The sequence below is a fragment of the Salvelinus sp. IW2-2015 genome, linkage group LG14 (genome assembly GCF_002910315.2).
Source record: "Salvelinus sp. IW2-2015 linkage group LG14, ASM291031v2, whole genome shotgun sequence".
NCBI classification, from domain to species: Eukaryota; Metazoa; Chordata; class Actinopteri; order Salmoniformes; family Salmonidae; genus Salvelinus; species Salvelinus sp. IW2-2015.
The window spans coordinates 52506676-52527046 of NC_036854.1; the positions used below are offsets into that span (position 1 = coordinate 52506676).

Consider the following 20371-nt stretch of genomic DNA (forward strand, 5'->3'; position numbering starts at 1 on the left):
ACAGTAACTCCATAGCATAGTAGCCAGTGCTGTGAAGATAAACAGTTTTTTAAATTGTTTTTATTGAATTTCTTTCATTCCTATATTTAACACATGCAGCAGCCCCATTGCTAACCATTTTTTAATGAAAGGTAAAAAATGGCCATTATCACTCCATGGAGTGATATTTTTCTTGGTGTCTTTTGGTCTAAGATGGATGTGTAGGCAAAACCCCATTTTCCAGACTCCAGTCATATAGACCGACAGGGAGCATGAGGTGGAATAATCAGCCAATGTTCTTTCTTCTGTTCCCCTCGAGTGCCGGAGAGAATTTGATCTACCGATGACGTGTTAAATGGCCTGAGAGAGGGTTTGAAGGGGCGTCAAATGAGGCATGGGGCCGCGACTGTTTGTCCAGTGTCACAGGAGGGAGCGTGCTCAGCTCAGTCAGGAGCTGCACGATCTCTACTGTAGCCACGGCAACATCTGCTTTGCCTTAAAGTTGGGCAGAGGAGAGGATCCCCCTCATGGTTGGGATTGAGTTCACCTGCTCCACCTCTGCATCCGGTCCTTATCACAACACACCCCCAGCAGATGAGGTCTGCAGCATGATCTAGCACCCTGCTGCTGGGAAAAATATCACTTACAGTACCTCAGGGTTTCCCAGCCTTCTCCTCGGAGACTACCAGAAGTTTTACATATCTGTTGTTGCCCAGAACTGGCACACATTATTCAATTAGTCAATGGCTTGATTATTAGTTAACTAATCCAAACCGGTTTGTCAGTGCAGGGCTTCAACAAATGTGTGAAACGTCTGGTGGTCTCCGAGGAGAGGGCTGGGAAGTACTGACTTAACTCCCCGGGTTGTCCATCATACCACTAATCACTCTCGACCATCCATAGACCCCAATCTGTCCAAGTCATTGGACAGAGCTTGTAGGGTAATCACTATGTTGAGTTTAAAGCTACTGTACTGTTTGGAACCAAAGACCACAATCATGTCTTTTTTGTGGATTAATTTTTTTTTGGAATGACTAGTACTCCCTCTATTGTCAGTTTGGTGTGAGGTTACATGGATTTGACATAAGCATGAATGGTGTCAGCAAACAACCTCATATAGCAAACCTGAATAACATGATAGGCTAAAATTGATAATTCTCCTGTCCATAAAAAACCTTCGCACTTAATGTTGATCTGAAAGAATTGGATTTGTATTAGCAATATAGTAGTAGCTTTAACTTAACGGGGTAGACTAGATGGAATTTTTGCCATGCTGGTTACATCTATCCAAACCTTCCAGATTTACACAAGTGGCTAGGTGTTGTTTCTGAATGGGACCTATAATATCATGGCTCTTTCTCAATTAAATGTTTTCCTTGATTCCTCTCATTGTCTCTTTTCACCTTTTCAAAATCCATTGGAGAAGATGGGAGGAACCTTTGACCTTCTCCAATTGAAAAGAGACTAGGAGATGGAATGTGAGAAATCACAGAAATCGAATTGAGATGGAGCAAGTATCTTATCCCCTTTGTCTCCCATGACTAATCTGACCCTCTCCTCCCTTTCTTCCTCTCTCAGCCGGAGGCGCCGTCAGCCTCAACCCTGCGAGGGGCGCAGCGGGCGGATGAGGAGGATGAAGGGGACCTGAACAAAGCCCTGGGAGTCCAGAGGTTTCAGCAGATCATCAGCCCTGCCCCCAGTATCCCTGACGAGCAGCACCGCACCTACAACGAGGAGGACTTTGAGTGTAAACACGCACACACTTGTCCACACAGGACATTCACACCCTTCGGTGGTTCATATACACTATGTCGTGACGTTGTATTAGTTAATGTGGCGACTGTTGCTCATCGACTGATTACAAGTTTCTAATTACGTGATTAACTGAATCAAGCAATTATTAACTCATTAACCTGGGGCACCATGGGAAAACTAGTTTTTATTGAGTTTCTATTTCCCAAATTAACTCAAAGAATATCAGAATATCGATTTTTACCACAGCCGCTAATTAACCAGTTGCCTCTAACAGTCTCGTTCTGAACGTCGTATAGCCCGGGATTCTGCACGGACCCGGGTCTCACTAATGAATTCGCACGAATCTTAGTTGAATGTTTATTTACTAAAAAGCTAAAATTATGATAAAAGATACACATCCACAAAAACACATTCTAGGCTATTGATTAGAACTTGGTATAACGGGCCAACACACTAGGGCGCGTGTTACCCAAAATGGGGATTTAAAAGAGAGAGAAAGAGAGAGATTACACGAGAGGAATATACATTTGGGTGAAATTGTCAACTATGCTCATTCTAACCCTAGCCTTGCCCCAAACTGCCGCTGTTATGAGTCAGAATATAATGATGTTATTACTTGTGGAAGGTCTCCGTGGATTTTCCCGCGTGGACCGTTCAAGCTGCTCAATGACGCACTTCTCCTGCGCACCTCTCTWGGTGTCCTCACGACACGATGTCCGTGTCCTTTGGCTTTACTGGCCTGTTCCTTTGTCCTCGCTCTGGAAGGGGTCTTCGGAGGACAGATAGCTCTGTAGCTCAGAGCTCACAGCGTAAAGATGAAAGAGTGTAGATACCACGATTCGATGGGGAGTGGAGGCTAGGTGGTTCGGCTTGAATACACCCGCTTAGACCGCTACTCATCCGTAGCTTGGGTAGAAAAAGATTTCTTTGTCTTCAAACTTGTTGCGTTTTGGGTTCGTTGACCTTTTAGACCTTTGGCTGCAGCTCGGGTCACTTAGTCTTATTTGTTAATTCTGCACTCACAGGTTTTATACCCTCGGGTCAGAAGTGGGCGTAACCGCCTTCAGGGCAATTCTCTTGGCGTACCAGGTTTAAGGGGCAAGGTATAGATTTTACTGGAATCCAATTGTAGACAACTAACTTCACATTTCATCTTTACCGAAACATTCTCTTTGATTTGGACATTTTCCACACAACGTACAATGTATAACCATCAAGCATATACGAGGAAAACTCTTAACGTTACAATGTTTTCATAATAACGTCATCTATTAACCTTTTAATAACAAAACAAAAATGACATACATTTTCATATTCCACCTATCGTCATGACCACCATTGTAGTTGACGGAAACCATTGTTCCAAAGTCCCTTTATTGCATGTTTAAAGTTCTGAGGCTGGTTCTCCATAGTGAGAGGGAATATTTTCTGTGGCCTCAGAATTACCATGGGTGTGAGGGGTCATAAAACCCCCACATCTTCAGACCCTTAGATCTCTCCTCATCTGTTGGGGTTGAGAGATAATCTGTAGGGTTGTGGTCTCCTGTAACCTGACCTGATCAGGACAGTCATGACAACTATATATACAGAAGTATGTGGACACCTCTTCAAATTAGTGGATTCCGCTATTTCAGCCTCACTCGTTGCTGACAGGTGTATAAAATTGAGCACACAGCCATGCAATCTCCATAGACAAACATTGGCAGTAAAATGCCAATGGCTCAGCCGCGAAGTGGTAAGCCACACAAGCTCACTGAACGGGACCGCCGAGTGCTGAAGCACACAGCGCGTAAAAATTGTCTGTCCTCGGTTGGAACATTCACTACCGAGTTGCTTGTGGAAGCAACTTCACCACAATAACTGTTTGTCGGGAGCTTCATGAACTGGGTTTCCATGGCAGAGCAGCTGCACACAAGCCAAAGATCACCAGGCGCAATGCCAAGCATCGGCTGGAGTGGTGTAAAGCTCGCCGCCATTGGAATCTGGAGCAGTGGTAACGCATTCTCTGGAGTGATGAATCGTGCTTCACCATCTGGCAGTCTGATGGATGAATCTGGGTTTGGCGAATGCCATGAGAACTCTACCTGCCCCTATGCATAGTGCCAACTGTAAAGTTTGGTGGAGGAGGGCTGTCTTTTATGGTTTGGTCTTAGGCCCCTTAGTTCCAGTGAAGGGAAATCTTAACGCTACAGCATACAATGACATTCTAGATGATTCTGTGCTTCCAACTTTGTGGCAACAGTTTGGGGAAGGCCCTTTCCTGTTTCAGCATGCACAAAGCGAGGTCCATACAGAAATTCTTTGTCAAGATTTGGTGTGGAAGAACTTGACTGACCGGCACAGAGCCCTGACCTCAACTCCATCGATCACCTTTGGGATTAATTGGAACGCCGACTGCGAGCCAGGCCTAATCGCCCAACATCAGTGTCCGACCTCACTAATGCTCTTGTGGCTGAAAGGAAACAAGTCCCCGCAGCAATGTTCCAACATCTAGTGGAAAGCCTTCCAAGAAGAGTGGAATCTGTTATAGCAGCAAAGGGTGGACCAACTCAATATTAATGCCATTGATTTTGGAATGAGATGTTCAACGAGCAGGTGTCCACATACTTATGGTCATATAGTGCACTTTTGCAGAACTTGTTACGGGGATACCATCATTTTTGTGAATTGTTGTTTCTTTGATATAAATTAGTCCCTCTGAAAACCACAGAAAATGATTTAACTCTATAAACCACAAACTCTTTATAACCACTGAATCTTCCTACAGACCACCGTCACTCCTCACACCACATCCACCATCCCCTGTCCAAGCTGCACTTCGAAGGGAGGAGGAGGAAGAGCGGCAAGAAGAAAAAGAAGGAAAGCGACTGCAAGGACAATTCAGGCCCCACCAGCAGCGCCACTATTGAGGAAGGAGAGGATGAGGAAGATAATGAGGAAGAGGGTGGAGAGAGCCACACCCATCTCTCTGAGACATATTGTGACACTGTCAAAGAAGATGTGCAGGTAATTACAGTGACACCTAAGCAAACCAAAACTGGTTCTGTCAAAGTTTTCAGAACATTCGTCCAGGTCGTGGCAAATGTTCTTTTAACACAAAAACTGTCCAGTGGTGTTGATTCTAGAATGTTTGTATAAAACATTTGCCTGATGTTGCAAGAATGTGCTCAGAACACATTTCATATTTTCTTTAAAGGTTCCCGTAATGTTTCATAAGGTAGTGGGAGCAGTCTGGTGAGAACATTGTGGAGACATCACAAAACACATGTTCCCAAAAAACAAAAACTCCAGTTGATTCTACAATGTTTATTTTCGGGTGCAAAAAAACATAGTTCATATAAGGAAATCAGTAAATTGAAATCAATTCATGAGGCCCAAATCTATGGATTTCACGACTGGGAATACAGATATGCATCTGTTGGTCAGATACCTTAAAAAAAAAAAAAAATGAGGCCGTGGATCAGAAAACCAGTCTGTATCGGGTGTGACCACTATTYGACTGATGCAGCTCAACACATCTCCTTCACATAGTTGATCAGTCTGTTGATTGTGGCCTGTGGGATCTTGTCCCACTCCTCTTCGATGGCTGTGCGAAGTTGCTGGATATTGGCGGTAACTGGAACACGGCGGTCGTACATGTCGATCCAGAGCGTCCCACATGCTCAATGTCTGGTGAGTGAGATATGCCACACCTGTYAGGTGKATGGATTATCTTGACAAWKGAGAAATGCTCACTAGCAGATGTAAACAAATTTGTGTATATGGAAMATTTCTGTGATCTTTTATTTCCGCTCATGAAACATGGGACCAACACTTTACATGTTTTTGTTCAGTGTCGGTTGTGGAAAAAGTGAGGATACATTAGAGGAGATGATCCCAAAACACAAAATATGCTCAGTTGCGATGACATTCATACAATGTTTAAGTTAGGTTGCACAGGACATTCCCTTAATGTTGTAAGAATGTAATGAGTCCGTTTTTATGACGTTCATAGCATATTTGTTTTAGGTTTAACAAAATATTCCATTGAAGTTCATGCAATATACATTTGCCCTTTTGGAGATCTTATTTCAAGAACATTTAGATACGTTTTACATAATATTACCACAACATTCTAGACATGCAAATTTGTAGCTAGCYCCTTAAAGCACATTGGAATACATCCCCCATTTATGTTTCTCTCCAGATGAAATGGCAATTCACATTTGAGAATTGTATTGTAGGCAGTGTCAATTTTAACACGTAAGTCATGGTGGGGCAAACTCTAAATGCTGATTTGTTTATGCATGCCAGCAAAGCCACTACACMACACTAAACAATACATGAATTGCACYATAACGGTGACAAACACTRCCCACAAACTGTGAGGGTCTACATAAAGCTGTCCCAACAGCAGAGCTTTCTTTTCAGCACCATGGAGTGAATCCTTACCACTGCTACAMCTGGCTATCAGCGGAGCCTTGTCTGGCAGCAAAACAGTTCATTCAGCCTCATTTACTTCCTTTTTTTAAAACATAGCTGATATGGCGCTCCTTCTTGTGGGCAAATTGTCATCTAACTTTGTCTTCAAAGTCTGGCATTCTCTGGATTTATGGTGCTTTCAAGCCAACTGGAAACTAAAAAAAACAAGGTTGAATCATGACGTCGGTGATCTTCAGGTCGGAGCTCTAGAAAGAGCCTTCTATACACTACCGGTCAAAAGTTTTAGAACACCTACTCCGGTGTTACTTTTTTCTACATTGTAGAATAATAGTGAAGACATCAAAACTATAAAATAACACATATGGAATCATGTAAACATGTAAACGTCTCTTTTTCAGGACCCTGTCTTTCAAAGATAATTTGTAAAAAATTCAAATAACTTCACAGATCAAAGGGTTTAAACACTGTTTCCCATGCTTTTTCAATTAACCATAACAAAATTATGAACATGCACCTGTGGAACGGTCGTTAAGACACTACAGCTTACAGACGGTAGGCAATTAAGGTCACACTTGTGAAAACTTAGGACACTAAAGAGGCCTTTCTACTGACTCTGAAAAACACCAAAAGAAAGATGCCCAGGGTCCCTGCTCATCTTTGTGAACGTGCCTTAGGCATGCTGCAAGGAGGCATGAGGACTGCAGATGTGGCCAGGTCAATAGGTTGCAATGTCCGTACTGTGAGACGGCGCTACAGGGAGAAGGACGGACAGCTGATCGTCCTTAGTGGCAGACCACGTGTAACAACACCTGCACAGGATCGGTACATCCGAACATCACACCTGCGGGACAGGTACAGGATGGCAACAACAGCCCGAGTTACACCAGGAACGCACAATCCCTTCATCAGCGCTCAGACTGTCCGCAATAGGCTGAGAGAGGCTGGACTGAGGGCTTGYAGGCCTGTTGTAAGGCAGGTCCTCACCAGACATCACCGGAAACAACGTCGCCTATGGGCACAAACCCACCGTCGCTGGACCAGACAGGACTGGCAAAAAGTGCTCTTCACTGACAAGTCGCGGTTTTGTCTCACCAGGGGTGATGGTCGGATTCGCGTTTATCGTCGAAGGAATGAGCATTACACCGAGGCCTGCACTCTGGAGCGGGATCAATTTGGAGGTGGAGGGTCCGTCATGGTCTGGGGCGGTGTGTCACAGCATCATCGGACTGTGACACACACAATGTTTTTATTGAACCTTTATTTAACTAGGCAAGTCGGGTAAGAAAACATTCTTATTTACAATGACGGCCTACCCCGTCCAAACCCGGACGACGCTGGGCCAATTGGTCAGTCAATACATAACATTTCAAGAAATTTGAAAGTTTCTTCAAGTGCAGTCGCAAAAACCATCAAGCGCTATGATGAAACTGGCTCTCATGAGGAACGCCACAGGAATGGAAGACCCAGAGTTACCTCTGCTGCAGAGGATAAGGTCATTAGAGTTAGAGTTCTAGTAACAGACACATCTCATCTCAACATCAACTGTTAGAGGAGACTGTGAATTAGGCCTTCAGGGTTGAAATTGCTGCAAAGAAAACACTACTAAAGGACACCAATAATAAGAAGACTTGCTTAGACCAAGAAACACAAGCAACGGACAAGCAATTCAACCAGTGGAAATCTGTCCTGTGGTCTGATGAGTGCAAATTTGAGATTTTTTGTTCCAACCACCCTGTCTTTGTGAGACGGATGATCTCTGCATGTGTGGTTCCCACCGTGAAGCATGGAGGAGGAGGTGTGGGGGTGCTTTGCTGGTGATACTGTCAGTGATTTATTTACAATTCATGACACACTTAATCAGCATGGCTACCACAGCATTTTGCAGCGATACGCCATCCCTTCTGGTTTGCACTTAGTGGGACTATCATTTGTTTTTAAACAGGACAATGACCCAACACGCCTCCAGGCTTTGCAAGGGCTATTTGACCAAGGAGAGTGATAGAGTGCTGCATGAGATGACTTGGCCTCCACAATCACCCGACCTCAACCCAATTGAGATGGTTTGGGATGAGTTGGACCGCAGAGTGAAGGAAAAGCAGCCAACAAGTGCTTAGCGTATGTGGGAACTCCTGTTAGAAAAGCATTCCAGGTGAAGCTGATTGAGAGAATGCCAAGAGTGTGCCGCCATGCTGTCATCAAGGCAAAGGGTGGCTACTTTGAAAAATCTAAAACAATAAATATATTTTGACTTGTTGAACACTTTTTGTTTACTTCATGATTCCTTATGTGTTATTTCATAGTTTTAATGTCTTCCCTGTTATTCTAAATTCAAAAGGCACTCGCACATCTGAGCTATCTTTTTTGCACAAAAAAGAAGAAACCCGCACACTGCTCTTGATAGTGTCACTACTCTTTAATAAGCTTTACGTATCGTCCTCACGGCCTTTGTTAGAGCTTTTGTGAGTTTTTTTAGATTAGCACCCTAATGTGGACATAGCCCCACCCCCATCCGTTCCACGCATCGAACGGGGTTGGAGTCGAGGGGAAACAAATAAGTGCTACCAAATAGAACAATGTGAATTTCATAAATATTCAAATAAAGTGTGTACATAAAACGTATTAAACACGTCTGTAAAACCACAATGAGGACATCAACTTTTTTATTTATTTAACCTTTATTTAACTAGGCAAGTTAGTTAAGAATAAATTCTTATTTACAATGACTGCCTACCCCGGATGATCCTGGGCCAGTTGTGCCCTGGGCCAATTGTGCGCCGCCCTATGGGACTCCCAATCACGGCCGGATGTGATGCAGACCTACCATGAATCATTCGGTACAGCGCAAGAAAAACAGAGTAATCTGAAATGGGGGCATAATTCATATTTCCGTTTACAACAGAACACACATAGGCATTTCATCATTAAGACCTCCAGGAAATATTATTCTAGATTACTGCACCTGTACATAGCCCATCTATAATTTAGCCCAAACAACTACCTCTTTACCTACTCTATTCATTTATTTATTTTGCTCCTTTGCACCCCATTATTTCTATCTCTACTTTGCACTTTCTTCCACTGCAAACCAACCATTCCAGTGTTTTTTTTTTTAACTTGCTATATTGTATTTACTTCGCCACCATGGCCTTTTTATATTTTTATTTATTTATATATATATTTTGTTTGCCTTTCACCTCCCTTACCTCACTTGCTCACATTGTATATAGACTTATTTTTCACTGTATTATTGACTGTATGTTTGTTTTACTCCATGTGTAACCATGTGTTGTTGTATGTGTCGAACTGCTTTGCTTTATCTTGGCCAGGTCGCAATTGTAAATGAGAACGTGTTTTCAATTTGCCTACCTGGTTAAATAAAGGTGAAATAAAATAAATAAATAAATTGTAGAAAATAGTAATAAAGAAAGAAAAACCTGTGAATGAGTGTGTGTGTGTGCAAACTTTTGAATGGAACTTTATATCTCTATCAGTTATTTTTGTAACAGAATTTACATTAACTAAAGGTTGCTTAGAGAAAAGGCAATATGCATATCTTACACAGCTGATGGCACCTTTATTTCCTATTTAGTACACAATTTTGGACCAGGGTCCTGGTAAAAAAAAGTAGTACACTGTATAGGGAATAAGGTTCCGTTTAGGACACTGACATGTTTTTTTGTGGTGTGGCTGTGGTTCAAATATTGAATGTCCCTGTCATATTTCAAAACGAGCTGAATCATTTATGGTTTGGGGTTACATTGATATGCAACTGACAACTATTGTGTTCTGCCGTAAAACATGACCGGTTTTAAACGGTAATGGTGTGAACATATGCATACAGCCCCCAAGCTTTTCTCAGTTTTTTTTTTCATTCTGGAAATGTCAAAGAAATCATGTGTGCCACCTCTCTCCTTCATAGTTTTTTCTGTCAGATGAAGATCACCTGGCCACACCTACCACAGACATCCCCTGCCCTGCCCGAGGGCTGGAGGTTGTTCCCCAGTCTGCCGTGAGCACCGACCCTGAAGATGCCACCTCCACGGAGTGAGTACCTCTCTAAGTGCACCCCCATTTTCATTCCATTATTACCACAATGGTGTGATCGGGTGAGAGTCTTTGGCAGTTGAAGTGTCTCATCCTCCTTTGCGGCACAACACAGCAAGGACTGTTTTATAGCACGTAGCCTGATACTGCTCGCTCTGAGGCGTTCTCCTTCGCTGATTGGATGAGAGAGGTTTGTGTGTGTGTGTTGCCCACTTTACGTTACCATGTCCCAGGCATCCAGGCAGCCTGCAGGGTTCTGATCTAATAGGGCCTGATTCCACCAGCAAGAATAAAGAGCCATATTTCACCTGTCTGACTGTTTCCATAGAGAATTCCGACCCTTCCTACTAACACACCTCTCCTCTCGACCCTCCACCTATGGCATTTAGTCTCAGGACACATTAGTGCTTTGTCTTGTCTGGGATATAGCTTTGTGGGCTCTCCTTTCATCTCCTTTCTCAAGTCTGCTGTAATATCACTCTGTGGACTTCTTCCTACTACTCCTACACATTGGAAGGTAGAGGTGACACCCAAGTGAAATATTCTGACTGCAGAGGGATCTTTGGAATATAGTTGTTTTCTGAAACTAACAGCTTTTTGGAGACTGAGTGTTTTTCGGTTTCAAAAGGATCTGCCTGGACTGAGCAATTCTTAGTGGGCGTTTTCAGTCTTTTAGTTTATCGATAGCAACATTCAGAATTGATTTCATTTGATTAAGTATTTTTTCTTCTCCTGTGAAATGAGCTTTTCTGTATGTTTGATAATGTGCTTGTTCCAAGGAGTGTAGAGGGAGACCGACAAACCATTCTCTTTTTGTATCTTAGAAAATTTGCATTTTGTCATTTACTGGCCCAGTCTCCTAGATGTAAAAGTAGTTATGTTGTGTAGCTCACTCCAGGTTCACGTCTAATATTTTGTTGGCCTTACAGTTAACTCTCTAATTTCTTTCTCTCCTCTTCCAGAAAGCCCTGTCCGGCCTCGTCCAGCAGTGACCCATCCGACCCCACCCCTCTTATCCGCGTGGCCAGCCGCAGCTACGACCTGCAGGAGCGCCGGTGCACCGGCAACATGACTGGAGCCGAGCAGGCCAAGTACGAGCGCATCCCCACGGACGAGAGCGAGGCGCAGACACTGGCCTCTGCCGACCTGGATGGGATCAAAAGTGAGTCTTGAATATTGCCAACCTCAGTCACTTCATGTTCAGCCTTTGTTCTCACTGAAGCAATGTTTTAGTGCTTACTTTTAATTCCACGGTTGTTTGTATAATTTAATTCAGAGCCAAGACGACATGCGGGTTCTCTCTTTGTTTAGACAGCATGTTATGTTCTTGTACTTGTACATTTTTAAGGGCTGTTTTGTCATTTGGGAGATTTATTCAGAACCCCGGTACTCTGAACTAACCTCTCCCTGACCTAAGAATCTAAACTCTCCCTGACCTTCGTGTTCACTCAGGCTACTGTGCCAGATTAACTTTTAAAGATGTCTTTTTACATTTTACTTCTTCAAGTGCTTAATATCTTGCTCTTTGTGTATGTGCGCCTGTTTGTGTGTGTGCTTGTGTGAAGGGAAGGGTCTTTGGCTCCACTGAAGGTCAGAATGCCCTAAACAGAGAGAAAGAAGGGATCACACTGGGGTACATTAATGTCCTGTGACGTCCCCAGCTCCAGTGGCAACGGGTGATTTACGTCAGGGGGTCGACCCCTCAGCGGACAGCGGCAGCTTATCAGAGAGTGTGGCGGACACTGACAAAATAGGAGCGAAGTCCTCTAATTAAATGAGCCTGTTCCCGCTCTAAGCTGAGCCCCTGGAACCAGGCCCGAGTCAACCCGGTGGCTAATTGAGAAAACTGCCCCTCTGGTTCACAACCCTTGAGTCATAAGTGCCAATAAAACAATGTGGAAGAGCTAAGTCGTCTGGGGGAAAAAACATGAGGGAAGCTGAATTGCATGGAGATGATGTAGGTYCAGTGCCAACGTRACATAGAGGGTGTGGMCTTTGTCAGGGTCCCTGACCGCATCAGGAGTCTCCTCGGGTGGATCCTCTTTTATCTGCTTCCCAGCACTGCAAAGCAGCCTGGGAAAGTGMCTCTGCGGCTGGCCGCTGCTCARTGATCGGAATTATTAGATCACTGTCTCATTCCTCTTTTGTTCAATTCTCCTGTTAGCCCCTCTGCTAGTTAATGCGCATGGACACTTTCTACCCTAACCAGGTCAGGTGGGGGTCAAGGAATGCTTTTTTTCTAGCTCCAGTCCTGGACACGCAAAGACTTGTGCTTGAGATGGGAGAGGTCACGGTTCCTCATTCCCATGCCAGGTTTATGCCAGCACTACGCCCACCACCAAGCTCCTCTCCTTCAAGATTGCCAGCCTTGCCCGGGCCAAGTCCCACTCCAGGACTTCCCAGACAACCACACACGCGCAACTGGAGTCGGGCACATTGTGAAAGCCTCTAAGGCGGACGAACGGTTCCAGTAGACATAGCCCAAAGGTCTGACAAGGTACAGCGACACCTTACAGTGAAACCCAGACAATGAACAAGAGGCTCAAATGACRGAAGATGATACTTCGTTCCTCTCCAGTTTCACTCGCAGAGTTTTCCAAGGACGTACAGGACAACTTGTTCTTCAGGGAAAATGCTGTCATYTTTATACACCCTCAGTTTTAGGTGATGAATTGATGAAGGTGCTCAACGACCAGGGTGTTTCTCAAACAGGGAAGGAGCCCACTGACAAAGGTAAGGTTAGTTCCTACCTCTGACAGGATCATSCACACCCGTTGCCGCCTTCCCTCTGAGATGTATCCAACCAGCTCTCTTTCATCCAGCCTTATTATCCACTGTCCTTGGTTTGCGGCCAGCCTGGTAACCCAACTAGGGTTTAATAGCGGGAACCAGGTTACCGCCCCAAACCCACTCCCGTTTCCCGGAATAAATAACTGTGAGAAACCGGTAAATTATAATAAATTATTTATATGAACAGCTTGAAGTGAAATAGAACTGGTAAATGATATGCAATGTCCAAATCTGTCTTTACGGCTTCCTCTGCTCTGCTATCTGCATGATCAATCATCAACACTCAGGGTGGGGACAGACAGCGCATCTCATATGGAGTGCAGTTCACAATGCATGTATCATCTCATCAGCAGGTAACTTTTTTTCTTGTGACAGGTACATTTGCTGTAGCATAGCCTATGCTACGCTACATAACAAGGCTAGCATAGCCTATGCTACAGTAGTATTAGGACTAATATCTGAATATGCATGTAATTTACACATCTCCGTCTGGCTTTCGGGGGTCACCTTATTTTTTTATTAAGATCATATTTAAAAATTGCAACTGCAGAGTTTTAAAACAGCCTATCACTCGAATATCGCTCCAGCAGGTATATTGCACTGGTCATCCCCAAAGCCAACACTTCCTTTTTGGCCGCCTTTCCTTAAAGCTCTGCTGCCAATGACTGGAATGAATTGCAAAAATCTCTGAAGCTGGAGTCTTCTATCTCCCTCTCTAACTTTAAGCATCAGCTGTCAGAACAGCTCACCTATCACTGTACCTGTACACAGCCAATCTGTAAATAGCACACCCGACTACCTCATCTCCATATTATTACTTACCCTCTTGCTCTTTTGCACCCCAGTATCTCTACTTGCACATCATCATCTGCACATCTATCACTCCCAGTATCCATGCTAAATTGTAATTATTTTCGCCTCTAGGGCCTATTTATTGACTAGCTCCCTACTCTTCTACATTTGCACACACTGTACATTGATTTTTCTATTATTTCTGTTCTTTACAGTTATTGACTGTACGTTTTGTTGACGTGTAACTCCGTTGTTTTTGTCGCACTGCTTTGCTTTATCTTGGCCAGGTCGTAGTTGTAAATGAGAACTTGTTTTCAACTGGCCTACCTGGTTAAATAAAGGTTAAATAAATAAATACAAATAAGTTGAAATTCACACTTTATTGAATTCGGACCATTGCAGAACCAATTCTATTTTTGTGAACTTAACAATTTTTATTTAGCAAATAAAGACAAATGGCATGGACAAAATTATTGGCACACCGGAGCTAGTACTTGGTTGCACTGCCTTTGGCCAATATAACAGCCAACAAATGAGTTGGATAAAATATAAAAGGTTTCTGTGTTTTTGGAGTGCATCAGTCCAACAACCGTTTGTCTAATGAAGGTTGTGGATCGTCCATCAGGACAACCTCAAACACACATCAAAGCATCCTGAAATTGTTCAAGGAGAAACACTGGACTGTTCTGGAGTTGCCAACGAAGAGTCCAGATCTGAATCACATTTATAACCTATGGCAAGAGCTGAAAACAGCAGTTGGAGGGCACCCCTCAAACATTGAAGAATTAGAGAAGTTTGCTGCTGAAAAGTGAGCCAAATTGCCAGTAGAAAGTTGCAGCAAGCTCATTGATGGCTACAAGAAGTGTCTGCAGTTATCTTGGCCAAAGGCTGTGTAACCAAGTACTAGCTCTGCCAATCATTTCTTACATACCGTGTCTTTATTTTCAAAATAATATTGTAAACTTAAGTTTACAAAAATAAAATTAGAATTTCTGTGTTGATGACAATCCAATAGCAAGGTATGGGGAACACGTTTTATTTTTACAAAATAGGGAATTCTTTAAAGATGGACTATGCAGAAATTGCTCCACCATTTCCTGGTTGCTAATATTCTAATAGTTTGCTTAATTTGTGACAAAGCAAGCAAGTATACAATCGTTATACCATCTAACAGCTGTGAAATATATTTTCCATAACCCAAAATATTGTATTTTCTACTGTTTGAAGCTGTTGCGCAAAACTGAAAAAAATAAAAATAAATGCAGAAACAGGAAGCATAGAAATAGCGCACCTACAACAGATCCTACCGCTTCTTAGACTTTCTTTCAATGAGAATGACAGATCTATTACACATTTCTAAGTGAATTTGGTCCGGTCCCCCAAAAAGTGAAATATTTTAAGAAAAGTGTAAGTGTGCCAATATATTTGGCCGCAACTGTATATTCTGTGCCTTTGCAAAAGTAATATCATAACCCTGGACTTATTCCACATTGTGTTTGAATTGAAAATGAATTAAATAGGTGTTTGTGTGACACCACTGTACCCCACACATAGAATTCGAGCAGTGAATTTCAAACACAGATTCAACCACAAAGTCCAGGGAGGTTTTCCAATGTCTTGCAAAGAAGTGCACATATCTGGAGATTGTTTTGTTGTTTTACTAGACTTTGAATATGGCTTTGAGCATTGTGAAGTTATTAATTACACTTTGGATCGTGTATAAAACCAACTTTTTCTCCTGAGTGTTTGGAGCAAATCCAGTACAACACATTACTGAGTACCGCTCTCCATATTTTTTAAAGCGTTGTGGTGGCTGCATCATGTTATGGGTATGCTTGTAATCGTTAAGGACTGGGGAGTTTTTCAGTCAAGGGGTATGTATACTTTCTGAAGGCGCTGTACCAATAGGTGTCCTTCTTTGCGAGGCATTGGGATACCTCCCTGGTCTTTGTGGTTGAATCTGTTTGAAATTCACTGCTCGACCGAGGGACCTTGAAGATGATTGTATGTGTGGGATACTGAGAATGAGGTAGTCAAATTATCTAACCCAGAAATTCCAGTCCATATGATACAGTACAGGTTTACAGTAGACGCTCAAAGATTAGTGGAGCGTGTTTCGTTTATTTACCCAAGACCGCATACATCTATGGGCTTTTGTGTTTTTCTGTCGTGTGTAATGTACCTATGTATTGGATAACAGCACAATAATTTTGGGATTGGGCTCATAACATTTATTTAATGTAGGCAGCATCAGGCTTGAATTTTCATGCCTCTCAAAACAAATCAAATCCAGACATTAATATGCCGTGTATTGTTTAGAATGACATTTGCTGTTTTGGCGGGAAATACCGGGTTACCCGGGAGAATAATTTTTTTTTCTTCTTGGGGTGGAACATTTGTAAAATACTGCGAAAATATGAAACCCTAAACCCAACCCCACAGCAGTGCCAGGTGAACATAAGCAATGGCCTGTTCTCTGTGACTGTGGGTCTCTGAGATGTGATGACTTCCATCAGCCTGCTACTAGATCACAGAGCCAAGAGCTCAGTGTTGGGCAGACCACTGTCTTGGGAAAAAGCTGCAACACTACAATGATGTTGCAATACTTGATAATGTAATGTTGACACTGTTATATTAGTGTTTGGGATCACAATCACCACCACACCCTCTCTCACTATTTCTCATTCTGTATCTCTGGCTATGATTTTTCACTCACCTCTCCTCTCTCTCCTCAGGCCATCGTTTTGAGGATGTCCCTGGGGTACGCAGACACTTGGTCAGAAAGAGCACCAAAGGCCAAGTGGTGCATGTCGGCAAGGACCACAAGGAGCCCAGCACACGCAGCCAAAAAAAGGACCGGACCACACATGAGGTGAGCGACGGAAAATACAACCTGTAGTACCCACACCTTTGCTGATGTTTGGACACATTGTCACATCCCTTGTTTCAGATATGATTGAGTGTTATTCATCAGATGGTTTTCATGGATTTGCTGACATTTATGGCAAGGATGGTTTGAATGTAAATATGGTTGATTGCTTCTTGATCCATATTTAAACAAATAAATAAAACAACAATTGGAACATCAACTTGAAAATCCGCTACAGTATATTTTGTGGGTGGGAGAGTGGGCAGGACACAATTAAAAATTAATGAATGAGTTCTTTCCTTTCACACACCCAATAGAAAGGGGCAGAGAAGAGCTCAGGTAAGGAGACACCGGGTTCTCCCTGTGAGAGGGAGCCATGTTCTATTAACACACACACATAGGTCCCCAGCAGCCAGGTAAACAACAGGTTCCTCTCAGGGTAAAGAGTGTGTGATATGGGGGGGGGTGTAAGGGTACCCTGCTCTGTGCACGGGTCGGTGTTAGTCGTCAGTGTGTTAAGCCCACACCTCCTCCACCCTCTCGCTCCTTCCAGTCGTTACCGCCAGTGGTTCTGTAACTTGTCATTCTGCCTCCCGGCCAGACGGCGTGGTCATACTGGACTACTTTGGCTAAATGGCCCGGACCCAGAAGGTGAGGCGGTTTAGTCGGCCAAATGCATGTTCCAGGAGTGTGTGCATGTAGCAACGTGTCTTCACGTGAGAGTAGGTGCAGTATGGTTACTCGATAATCATTAGTTGTGTTGTCGGCTTGGTACTGAAACAGGTAATGGTTGGTTGGGTATCACTAACTCATGAGCTTGGAGTTAGATTGGTTTCTCCTTTAACCAGACGTTTGTGTAGTGATAAGGCTGTAGGGTGTAATACTGTGTTTCTACTGATGATACTATCTACTGTATTTATACTGTATTTTTACTCATCACAGTTTATGATGTGTGAGTAAAAAAACAAATTTAAACAGAACATCTGTTGAGCTCATGAAAAATGGTTTTCACTGAAACGTTGCATATGCTTGTTGCTTAGGCTATTTGCCACTGCCTATATTTGAGAAGTGTATTGGCATTGTGGATAATTTCATTGCATATTTGTTCTTAATAACACCGAGTAACACTGGTGAGTGTGTTTCTGTTTGACGTCAACATGCAGTGCAGACCTGGGTACAAGTACTATTTAAAATCTTTCAAATACTTTGAGTGTTTGATGTCAGATGGACGGGTTTGCAGTTTTGGGACTATTCTATTGGTCCAGTAAGCCAGGCAAGCTCAATCAAGCACAGATGATCATGTATTTTAAAGGATTTCAAATAACATTTGAATCCAGGTCTGATGCACCTTGCATGGTTTTCAGAAGTCAATAGGTTCAAGGAACAGTGCGAACTACTTTCACACTTTGAAAAGTGAAACTAGATAACAATTACATAAACAGTTGAAGTCGGAAGTTTACATACACTTAGGTTGGAGTCATTAAAACTCATTTTTCAACCACTCCACAAATTTCTTGTTAACAAACTATAGTTTTGGCAAGTCGGTTAGGACATCTACTTTTCCAACAATTGTTTACAGACAGAATATTTCACTTATAACTCACTGTATCACAATTCCAGTGGGTCAGAAGTTTACATACACTAAGTTGACTGTGCCCTTAAACAGCTTGGAAAATTCCAGAAAATGATGTCATGGCTTTAGAAGCTTCTGATAGGCTAATTGACATCATTTGAGTCGATTGGAGGTGTACCTGTGGATGTATTTCAAGGCCTACCTTCAAACTCAGTGCCTCATTGCTTGACATCATGGGAAAATCTAAAGAAATAAGCCAAGACCTTGGGGGAAAAAAATTGACCTCCACAAGTCTGGTTCATCCTTGGGAGCAATTTCCAAATGCCTGAAGGTACCACATTCATCTGTACAAACAATAGTAAGCAAGTATAAACACCATGGGACCACGCAGCCGTCATACCACTCAGGAAGGAGAGGTGTTCTGTCTCCTAGAGATGAACGTACTTCGGTGCGAAAAGTGCAAATCAATCCCAGAACAACAGCAAAGGACCTTGTGAAGATGCTGGAGGAAACAGGTACAAAAGTATCTATATCCACAGTAAAATGAGTCCTATATCGACATAACCTGAAAGGCGGCTCAGCAAGGAAGAAGCCACTGCTCCAAAACCGCCATAAAAAAGCCAGACTAATGTTTGCAACAGCACATGGGGACAAAGATTGTACAAAAATAGAACTGTTTGGCCATAATGATCATCGTTATGTTTGGAGGAAAAAGGGGGAGGAAAAATGTGTTTTCCCATCCTTAGAATACTTTTTGACTGTCTTTAAAGAAACAGCATGAGCCTGAGAAGAGATAGAGTTAATTCTAAAACAACATTTGGAGAAGAATTAAATCCGAAGCAGATACAGCCACATTAAGCATACTGAAAACAATTTCCCCTGATAGTTCAGCTATTCAGATCCTCACTGAATCTAATCCGATTGGCTCAATGGTAACTTGGTTGGAAGGAGATGCTGGTTTGAACATTTACGATTCAGACTCCTGGATGTCCATGGGCATACACTGAAAATGCTAATATCAAGAATATTGACTTGCATTGGTTCTTGGACAAACATGATGGAAGAGTTAGTAATTGGAGAAAGTGGCCACCGGCCAGGTAAAAAAACTAAATCATGGATTGCTCTCTTATCTTGTCCATAGAGTGATTATGAGGGTGAAGAAGCCAATATAATTTTGTTATTTGGGTGAACTATCCTTTTAAAATCAGCCTGTCTCCCCCTCAGGTGTTTGTGGAGCTGAACGAGCTTATCATGGATAAGAACCAGGAGATGCAGTGGCGGGAGACGGCCCGTTGGATCAAGTTTGAGGAGGATGTGGAGGAGGAGACGGACCGCTGGGGCAAACCCCACGTGGCTTCGCTCTCCTTCCGCAGCCTGCTGGAGCTCCGCAAGACCATCTCCCATGGTAGGAGAGAGAAAAGAGACAGAGGGAGCGATTGTGTGTGTTTAGAGAGAGAAGACTGTGTGCAGTGTTTCCCCTAAATGAATCGTTGCCGCCACCCCTAAATATATACAGTACTAGTCAAAAGTTGACACACCTACTCATTCAAGGGTTTTTCTTTATTTTAGAATTTTTTCTATATTGTAGAATATTAGTGAAGACATCAAAACTATGAAATAACACAAATGGAATCATGTAGTAACAAAAAGTGTTAAAAAATTCAAAATATATTTAACATTTTAGATTCTTCAAAGCAGCCACGCTTTGCTTTGACAGCTTTGCACACTCTTGGCATTCTCTCAACCAGCTTCACCTGGAATGCTTTTCAAACAGTCGTGAAGGAGTTCCCACATATGCTGAGCACTTGTTGGCTGCTTTTCCTTCGCTCTGCGGTCCAACTCATACCAAACCATCTCAATTGGGTTGAGGTCGGGTGATTTGTGGAGGCCAGGTCATCTGATGCAGCACTCCATCACTCTCCTCCTTGGTCAAGTAGCCCTTACACAGCCTGAAGATGTGTTGGGTCATTGTCCTGTTGAAAAACAAATGATAGCCCCACTAAGTGCAAGCCAGATGTGATCTCGTATTGCTGCAGAATGCTGTGGTAGCCATGCTGGGTAAGTGTGCCTTGAATACTAAATAAATCACTGACAGTGTCACCAGCAAAGGACCCCACACCATCACACCACCTCCTCCATGCTCACGG

At 43.0% G+C, this 20371-nt stretch overlaps 1 protein-coding gene across 3 annotated transcripts in view; it reads left to right on the top strand.

Moving 5' to 3' along the window:
• Window positions 1-20371, top strand: part of LOC111973200 (anion exchange protein 2) — a 112221-nt gene that overhangs the window by 75936 nt on the left and 15914 nt on the right. For 2 of the 3 annotated variants that reach the window (XM_024000478.2, XM_024000479.2), the window contains 6 exons: window positions 1558-1726; window positions 4502-4740; window positions 10076-10200; window positions 11163-11362; window positions 16518-16654; window positions 19449-19629. In XM_024000478.2, the coding sequence (XP_023856246.1) occupies window positions 1558-1726; window positions 4502-4740; window positions 10076-10200; window positions 11163-11362; window positions 16518-16654; window positions 19449-19629 (1051 nt within the window). The other variant, XM_070446730.1, reaches the window with a different exon arrangement.